The sequence below is a fragment of the Delphinapterus leucas genome, chromosome 14, assembly GCF_059928025.1.
Source record: "Delphinapterus leucas isolate spDelLeu-1000000601 "Yukka" chromosome 14, BTC_Dleu_Yukka2, whole genome shotgun sequence".
Lineage (NCBI taxonomy): Eukaryota > Metazoa > Chordata > Mammalia > Artiodactyla > Monodontidae > Delphinapterus > Delphinapterus leucas.
The window spans coordinates 74,213,797-74,222,961 of NC_143142.1; the positions used below are offsets into that span (position 1 = coordinate 74,213,797).

Sequence of the window (9,165 nt, forward strand, 5' to 3'; positions counted from 1 at the left end):
GCCACTCCATTCATTTCCCTATGGAACCTCCTTGTCAGAGAAAAGCGCAAGTATCAATATATTACTCCCTACCTATTGGGGGAAATAACCCATTCAGTAAATTCTTCCTGACCAGCCTACTATGTGTTAGGCTCCAGGTGAAGGTCTAGGGGTACACAGCTCTGGTTATGCCACAGGCTCTAAGGACCCACATGGCAGGGACTGAATCCTGTGACGACACTCCCTCTACTCCCAGCCCCGGGATAATCCTCCTTTTCCCAGGTAGGTTTCAGGAACCCAAGAACAGCACAGGGATACTCGGGATCAGAGAATCGGGATCACAATGTGTTTGCTTCATACCAGATCATTGGTATAGTTTACACAATGTGGTAAACTACCCATCTTTCCCACTTCCCAGGGAGGTGGGGCTCATTTACAGGAGGAAAGTGGGCTGTGGTGGTTCACTAACGTGCTAATGACCTATAGACAGTAAGTAGCTGGTTGACGCTAAGGCTCTGGCCGCGCCTTCCCGGGAGCACTCAAAGATAGGAGGCCGGAAGGACCTGCGTGGCGGGAATCCGGACGATTCATACCGCGGCCTCTCAGGCTGGGGGTTCCGGGCTCTCCTTCGCCCCGGGGACGCCGCTAGTACCCCGGGAGCTTCTGAAGCCCGCGGAGACTTCTGGATTGCTTTCCCGCCCCCCAGAGACGGCGCCAAAGAGCCACAATACTGTCCACAACGCGCCCGCGAGAATGTGCCCTCCGGGTCGCGGCTCAGAGCGCCCCAGGACACGCTCCCCGAGCGCGACTGCTAGCCCGACGCGCGTCAAGCGGAAGCACTGGGCTGCCGGGTGCGGAGCGAGCTGGGGAGGCGAGAGGGCGGCGCGGGGCTTAGAAAAGGAAAAGTCGCTCTGCCCCAGTCTTCGGAGCACTAATGTCATCAACCCTGGGTAGCAGGGGCGGGCCCCGAGCCGGTGACCTGGACAATGATCTGAGAGGGGCCTGGGGCCGCGGCGGGCTGGAAAGAGGGAGGCGGGGCCGCCAGGAGCTTCGGGGAGTTCAACTCTTACCCTGGGAAGATGGTGTAGAAGCTTCCTAGGGTCTGGCCTTCAAAGTAGCAGCTGCAGCTCGGCTTTTGGGGTATCGAGGGGCTGGGAACGCGCAGGCAGCTGAGCCTTCGGCTCCAGACACCCGGAACCCCACACACTCGCAGGCGCCCGCCGTGCCGGTAGAGGGGCGCTCTGGTCTAGGGCGTCGCTGTGTCTGGGACGCTGGCGATTCTCTGCTGCAGCACAGCTCCCCGAGGAGGATGCGCAGGAGGGAGCCCCAGCTCCTGCGCAGCCCTCTGCTTTCCCGCGCCCTCCACATGCAGCCCCTCCAGAAGCCGCCTTCATACACACATCTTCCTCCCCGCCACCGCAGTCCTGAGCGCGCTTAACCAGAGTCAAACCAAAACAGGTAAACCTTTAATTCTCCTCCTCAATTCTTCGAAACTACCTGTACAGACAGTCCCTCAAACACTTTCTCCGCCTCCCCTTCCTCCCAGTCGGCCTTTTCTGGGGTTGCCACGCCGCCCGGGAGCGGCCGAGGTCAGGCTCTTTGGGTGCCTTGAACTTGGAGGCTCCGGCGCCCGCCGGGGTGGCAGCAGCGTGGCCGCCTGTCCCCCTCCAGCAGCAAGGCCCGGGGTCCGTGGGAGTGTGGGTGTGGCCAGAAGGTCTCGGCTGGCCTGGGGGGTCAGCCCTCCGCGGTGAGTCGGGCGCAGATGCACATCCTAGACCCAGGTCTTCAGGCGGCGCAGGGCAAGAGTGGCCGAGTCCGGGGGACCCAGGGAGAAGGCGTGAGCGCCTGTGGCTCGGGGTCGGCTCCTAGGACGGGCGTCTGGCCTGAATTGGTCCCCGGTGCCCTTAGAGGGCCTGCCACGGCTTCCCGATGGCCTGGATGTGCTCCTTGGCCTTCAGGCGCAGCGCCGCGATGCTGCTGTTGCGCGGGTCCGCCTCGTCCAGCGGGAACTTGTCCCCGAAGCCGGGCCCGCACGGGTAGGCGGGCGGCGGCGGCGGCGGCGGCGGCCCGAGGGGCTGCAGGCCGGGCCCGAGGGGCGGGGAGTTCAAGAAGGGCGGCGGCGGCGGCGTGTAGCTGGCGGGCAGGCTCTGCGCCGGCGGCCCGAAGCCTGGCAGGCTCTGCAGCGCCGTGGCGCCCCCGCCCGGCAGCGGCGGCCCGAGCCACGACTCGAGCGGCAGGGCGCCCCCCGCAGGCCCGCCGCCTCCGCCGCCCGGGCCCGCCCCGAGGGGCGCCAGGGCCGCGGCGGGCGGGGAGCGGCTGAAGGAGAGCAGGGGCGAGTCCTGCAGCTTCATGGACGACACCTCCAGCTTCTCCTGCCGCCGCCACTTGGCCCGTCGGTTCTGGAACCACACCTGCGGAAGGCAGCACAGCGCCGTCGGGCTGCGGCGGGGGCAGGACTCCCCACCCCCGAGAAGGACCGGGGCTCGACTGTTTCACCTGCTCCTTTCATCCCCGCCGCCACCCCCCGCTCCCCACCCGCCTTATCCTTCTTGTCTGTCCCGTTTGCTCCAGTCTCCTCCCTCCTCCTCTCTCGCGCCGAGTCTCTTTGTCCCATCCCTGTCCTCCGTGGTGTTCCCACCCTTGTCCCTGTTTACCTCACCCTTAGCTGTGGTTGTATCTGTTTCCAACTCCTGGCACCGAGCAGGCAGAAAAAAAATGAAGTTAACCCTGGAATCGGACAGTGGGACTTGGGAAACCAGATCTCACCAAATTTCTGTGACCTGCTGGTTGGCGGTCCCTCCCGACCCTTCACTTTAGACCCGGCTTCCTCCCTGTGTGGTACAGTGGCTGCGCTTTTGTCGCAGACTTTCTGTGCTCTACCCACATTTTGCCTGTTATAAACATATGTATAAACAAATACTCTAAGTACTGTAACTGGAAACATTGGCTGTTAAAATAGAGCTATTTCCACAAATTACTGATAGAACAAAGTGGGTTGATTTTATCCCAGGCATATTTAATATGCATATTACTGTTCGTGAGATTTTCATTTTTATTTAATCGATATCTGACTAATATTTCTGATATTTCCTAAAAATGGCTTTCAATGATTACAATAGTTCAAGTTTAATAATCTACTTTTACTCCGTGGAGTTAGTTTTGACGTTAGCCTAAGATAAATTCAATGAGTTCAAGTTTTTCTTTTTTTCTTTACATAGAGAAAGTCCACACCAAGAGTGAAGTCTGGTCTCTTAAGGCTGCAACTTCCATTACTGATTTGATAAAAGCACAAGAAAGGGTGTAATTAAGGTTTCACTACCAAGTTACCACCCTCAGGAACAGAACAGAGCGAACTGGTCTAGTTTAGTGGAGAATCTAGAAAGAACTTTGGCCAAACTGGGGGGGGGGCTTCAGTGTTAAATTTATGAAGGAAAGTGTGGGAATAATTACCACCTCAGAAGGGAGACAGCAGTTCTGAGTTAATTATAGGGAGAGGGGACCTCATAGGAAAACTGAGAAAAAACCATCCAGCACCTGAGCAGAGCAGGGCAACTGTCTGCAAGGCTGGGATTTGGGGGGCGGGGGGGGGGAGAGAGAAAGAACAAAAATGCAGGTACCCCGCGTCCCTTTCAATAAAAGATTCATCAGCATATCTGAGGCCCTGATTTTCCCAGAAACATTAGCTATATAGAGAAACACTGGCACGGGTGAGGGCTTCCATACCACTGCCTCTCCCTCCCCCACACCAACATCCCACTCCATCCCCCAAAGTATCAGCTATAGGCTTCAGATCCAGTATCCAGAGTCAGAGGGCTAAAACCTGGGATAGTCTGCTCTTCTGCTCTACTGCTGTCCTCAACACAGTGGGAGACTCTGCCTACCCCCCCCCTGCAACCTGATTACATCATACCCATGTGTTAAGAACCCACCATATGCTGGGCCACTGTGCTGGACCTGTGATCACAGAGAAGTCAGACACTGTTCTCAAGAAGCTCACATCTTAAACAAGAAGCAAACATCCCCAAACAAGTAGAGAGGGAAGGAACAAGTAAAGAGGAAGGAACGTGGGACAGAGGCATGAAGGGAGCCCCTGTATTCTGGAGGGGCACTGGAGGGCTTTGCCCTTTCCTCTTTCTTCCTCTTCCACTTGTTTTCTTTCCCTCTTCCTACCCCATCCTTCCTCCCTGAAAAGCAGGTGCTAAAATGTCCACCCCTTCAATGAAATCCTTGCAGCTCTACTGCCCCAAATTAGGAGAAATTGAACTGTCCTTGCCAGTTAATCCTGAGTCACATTAGGGAACTATTTTTAAAACCATGACATTTACTCATTACTTTAACCCCTTAAACTAAACAGAAAAGACAAAAGGCAGGAGCCTGTCCGCTTTTACTTTTAAGACAAGGCTAAAAGCCCCAAACATCTGAGTATCCTCACTTCCTGGAAATCTAATTCATTAGACACACACAAAAATCCCATCTTAGTTCCACTGCCTTTCAGATGCAGTGAAATTTGTTCCGAATGTCTCCCTTTCAGGCCTCTGTAAACTCTCCCAATTTGGAAATTCTCCCGGATTTTTCACAGATGACTAGCAAATATTTAAGGCTTTCAAATATTTTAATGATCAGGGATTAAAGATAATTCAGCTTTAATTAAAGCGAAAACCCCTTTAAATAAAAAAGAAAAGGCCTCTGCTGCAGTGGGAAGTTTGGTTGGATGTGCACCCGAGAAGCAAAAGTCAGTTTCTTAAACAAATCCACCGAAAGTTTCAACTGCGAGGCGCCAGGCTCTCGTTAAGAAGATAGGGTTTTCGTTTTCAAGAAGGTGAGCGCCGTAACTGACTATGGTGGCATTTGGGGCCGCAATCCGGTTACCCTCGAGCCGCTGTCTACATTCCCTCTCCACTCAGTGCTTCCCGCCCCCCGCCCCGGTCCTGGACGCTGTCGCCTCTTCAGCTTGCCAGCCATTCCCAGTTCCTCTCTTTTAGCTTAGAACGAGGGAGACCTCAAAGGGGAGATGCTACTACAAATTGGAACAGACTGTCCAAGGGACGGGGCATGGGGCGCATGGAAAATCTGTGACGCTCCTGTGGGGCTCTGGGCGAACAAAGCGCAGGAAGGCCCGTGGGAAAAGTGCCATAATGAATGCGTGGACGCCCGGGGATTCAAGGGAGCTTTGGCTGCAGCTTGAGCTTCCGGCCTTCCCGTGGGCCCATCTGGGCGTTTTACCTGGACCCGGACCTCGGGTAAGTTGACCTTGCCGGCCAGCTCCTCGCGACTGTACACGTCGGGGTAGTGGGACTTCTCGAACGCGCGCTCCAGCTCGTGCAGCTGGTATGTGGTGAAGGTCGTGCGGTTCCGTCGATGCTTCTTCTTGGGCTGCTCCTCCTCTGACAGCTTCGAGTCGCTGGGGGCTGGGGGTCCGACAGGCAGCCCAGGGCTCGGCCGCCCCTCCCCTGTCTCCTTGGGGCAGTAGGGGCGAGGGGCTGGGACGACGAGACCCCGCACGGTCAGAGACACTCCTCGGAGTATCCGAAGGCCACCCCGCCCACCCATGCGGGCTCCGAGATGGCCCAGGGAGGTCGGGGGTCAGGGCTGCGAGGGTCCCCTTAACTTTCCCTGCACGCAAGTTGGAAGCTCCTGCTACGCATATAGCCCCCACCCCTGCGCCCAGATGCCTTAATAAAAGTTAAGGCAGGGCTCTCTCCTCTTGCAGAGCTCCTAAGTTTGGGAGCCCTAAGGGTCTCGGAGCAGCCAGGGTGCGTACTCACCTTCGTACTCGGGAGCCGGTGCCGGGGCGGGCGGCGAGGAGGACTCGGCGCCTCCTGCAGGCGCCTTGGGGCAGGAGGTCCGCGCGCCCGGCCTCCTATCCCGCTCTTTCGCACCCCGGGCGACCCGCTCCTCCGGGAAGGAACCGAGGATCCCGTCGTCCTTGGTAAATCCCAGGATGGCTTCGATGCTATGCAGCCGCGAGGTGCTTCCGCCCGGGCTGCGGAGCAGGTGGCCGGCGAGCGAGAAGCTGCCGTCGGCCATGGCTGGGGCGCAGCCGGGCAGGTGCATGGGGAGCGCCGGGACGCCGGAGGGCGCGGCCCGCGCTCTCCGCAGCGCCGCCTGCTTGGAAGACCGAGAGCAAGAGGCTGGAAGTCTGCCCCTCCCGGGTGCGGTCGTCCAACCCGAGGGGTCCTGACTCAAGGTCAAGCTCCGCGGGCGATGCGGGCCCCGGCCGCGCGCGCTAGAGGAGGGCGAGCGCTCGGCCAGCGGCCGCCTAGATCCCGGCGGGAGTCGGAGTTTCAACTCCCGGTGACTGGGTCTCCGGGAGCTGAAGGCTCCAAGCCGGGTCGCCCCGGCTCCTCCCCTCTCGCCCGGTACCCAGCCTCTTCCCTGGTCCCTCCCCCCGCAGCGGGGCGGGTCCTTCCCTCGCCCAGCCTCAGGGTCCTCGCCCACCCACCCCGGGCTGGGCCGGCACTCCGAACCTTCCACCTCCCACCTCTCGATCAGCTCCGAACACTGCTGAGACCGCTGGGGCATGTTTGACGGGCCCGGGGACCCGGGTCCGAGGGCCCGCTCCCCGCAGTCCTGCCACAGTGGGGCCGACGCCCTCGGTCCCACCTCCCCCTCGGGCTTGCCTCCCTCCTTCGGCTCCTCTCCCTCGGCCCAGGCTCTCCTTCTGCCCCGAGGCGCGCTTCCTGCGCCGGGCTGAGCGCCAGGAGCGACCCTTGGAAAGACCGAGAGCAGGCTCCCCGGCTTTCTGGCTTTGGAAGTCAGTCCACGCTTCTTCCCAGTTTGAATTTTCCCCTCTTTCTTCCTCTTTTTAGCCCCACCGGCAATCCTCTTTGGGCTCCGTAGTCCGAAGCCTCGGACTTCGGGTTTATTTTGTTTGTCTGTATCTGACTTAACTACTCCTCCCTGCCCCCTCGGACTTGCGCGCCCGCAGGCCCCCTGACCCCGGCGCCCGCCCCTGGAGACGGTGGGACCATCTGTGCTCGCAGGCCTGGCGACTTCAAGGGTCCCACGGCCCAGCAGGAGGCTGGAAGGCGCCGAATCGGACACGCTGCCGGGCTCAAGCCGGTGGGAGACCCGCTAGGGGTTGTCACCCTCGCAGACTATTTGTCCTGAGGGAACCCTCCCTCCAAACCATCTTCCAGGCCAAGGAGATGACCCAACCTCAGGCTGAGGGGGGAAGGACCTTCGTCAGGGTGCAAGGCCTCGCGCTTCTCTGGGGGCTATAGGCACAATCCGCTGGCAAAGGGGACCCCGCGAGGCTTCCGAGGCCCAGAGTGACTCATAGGCCAAGTGGGAAGATGATTTGTGCGGGCGGATGGTTTTGTTTTGTTTCTTCACATCCCCCCAGTGCTGTGAACTGCACTGTAAACGCCGGCTCTTCTCAAAGCTGATGCCAGACCCGAGGCAGCCCCTGCCCTCACTGAAATGTTGGCGGGAAATGTGAACCCAAATGCTTTCCTAATAAAATCTGCAGGACTCAGAGATTCTTTTTCTTTTGTTTCCTGGTTTTATTGAGATAGTGCACTGTATAAGTTTAAGGTGTGCCGCGTGATGATTTGACACATATACACACGTAAATGATGACCACAGTAAGTTTAGTTAACATCCATCATCTCATGGAGATACAAAACAGAGATTTTTTAAATCTCCTTTGCAGAGGCCCTCTGATCTCCACGCAGGGGCGTCTCCCCTTCCCCCCACCCCTGCCTCTACAACGTTGGTTGACTTCATTTTGCATTGAGACAAGCAGTTCATGAGTCCCTTCTGAGGGTCGGGCACTGATGTGGGCCTTGTCAACATCACAAAAGAAAAGAGAGGCTGGGGCCACAGGCCTTAAGGAGTTTAACGTCCAGCCTGAGAGACAAGACAAAGGAAACCAAAGAAAAACCTGTATCTTAGGGTCCTCCACCTTTAAATTAATGTTAGAAGGACATTTAAAAGGACATGTAACTATGTTAAGGATCTTTAAATGGAAATGGTTATTTCTCCGTGATGGGCACATGGGTGGGGTTCAGTACACCAATTTCTCTATTTTTAATAAAACTGTAAAAAGGTGTATTAAAACAGCAAATGTGAGTTTACAGTAGGTAGAATTAAGCTACTGGTTTAAGTGAGAAATTATTTTTCAAGTAAAAGCTAAATTAATGAAAATCAATACACACTACAGTTTTTGTGTATCACTTTATGGTATTCAGCACATTCTTCATGCCATCCTAGCCTCACAACCCTGTGAGGTGAGCAGGACAAATATATTTGTCCCCATTTTACAGAAGAGAAAACTGAGGCTCAAAGTGATACAGCTCTTAAGTGGAAGGGACAGGACTGGAACTCAGAGTGACCAACTCCTTGTCCAGTGCTCTCTGGCTGCCCCACATTTGTAATTCTTACGGCAGGGTGTGATATTTTTGAACAGAATCAAAACACATCTTAGTCTGCAGTCCGTCTTTAATCCTTCCTGGAGACTGGATCCTGCACGTAAGAGGCTGAGGAAGAGGCAGCTTAGTTTCCCAAAGAAACGCAGTCAGAGCTTGTAGACAGTGGTCTTTGGGCACTGGTGTCCAGGACGACAGGACAAACCCTCTGGAGGTTCCCGTCCCAGGGCAGGGGAAGCCTGCCACTTGGCCTCTTTTCGCATTTTCTAGGCTGTCAAAGACACTCTCCCCCCAAACGATCTGGTGGCACCCCACAAGGTCCCACGAACCAGTTACAAAGGCCAGGTGGTTGAGATGCTGCCGCCTTGGTGACCAGAGGGCAGCCATAGGGATAATTAATTGGTATTTGTTGTTTCCCCTCTGAGTATGCTTTTTATGTAAACTCCCCCAATATTAAATTGATCTCTATAATCACTGCTAAACAAAGATTGGCAGCATTTTCTTAAGCTCCTGCCCACACGCTAAGGGGCTTATGGCCTTGTTTTCCAAAGTTAATTCCCTCTGGAACTGCCCAGCTCTCCCTAATAGGTCCAGGTGAGGTTAGCTTTTATTTACTGTTTATTTCAGAGTCTCAGGAGAAAAGCAGCAGACTTCAACAGCCAGTGGCGAGGGACCACGGGGGAAACAGGGCAAAGCAGGACAAGGGGAGGTTGGGACTTCTTTTGTACATGACATAAAGAGCTAGTCAATACTATTGTGGGCACAGTGGAGGGTACTCCAAGCAATCAGCCGGGGGTCATTGTTAGGGGCTAATCTA

At 56.3% G+C, this 9,165-nt stretch overlaps 1 protein-coding gene across 1 annotated transcript; it reads right to left on the bottom strand.

Moving 5' to 3' along the window:
* Positions 1 to 990: 990 nt before the first annotated feature.
* On the bottom strand, positions 991 to 6,033 carry RAX (retina and anterior neural fold homeobox). Its single transcript, XM_089895264.1, has 3 exons — positions 5,745 to 6,033; positions 5,203 to 5,492; positions 991 to 2,390 (listed from the first exon to the last, which is right to left on the bottom strand). Exons 1-3 carry the CDS (start codon positions 6,031 to 6,033, stop codon positions 1,884 to 1,886), a joined length of 1,086 nt encoding a protein of 361 aa, XP_089751390.1. The 3' UTR covers positions 991 to 1,883.
* Positions 6,034 to 9,165: the final 3,132 nt, after the last annotated feature.

Bases quoted from the DNA above. Each gene is read 5' to 3' on its own strand.
- RAX (XM_089895264.1), bottom strand. From the start codon at position 6,033: ATGCACCTGCCCGGCTGCGCCCCAGCCATGGCCGACGGCAGCTTCTCG. The intron at 5,493-5,744 runs GTGAGTACGCAC...TACTCCGAGGAG, and splicing joins ACCGGCTCCCGAGTACGAAG to TGTCTCTGACCGTGCGGGGT. The intron at 2,391-5,202 runs GTAAAACGCCCA...TGCCTTCCGCAG, and splicing joins TACCCGAGGTCCGGGTCCAG to GTGTGGTTCCAGAACCGACG.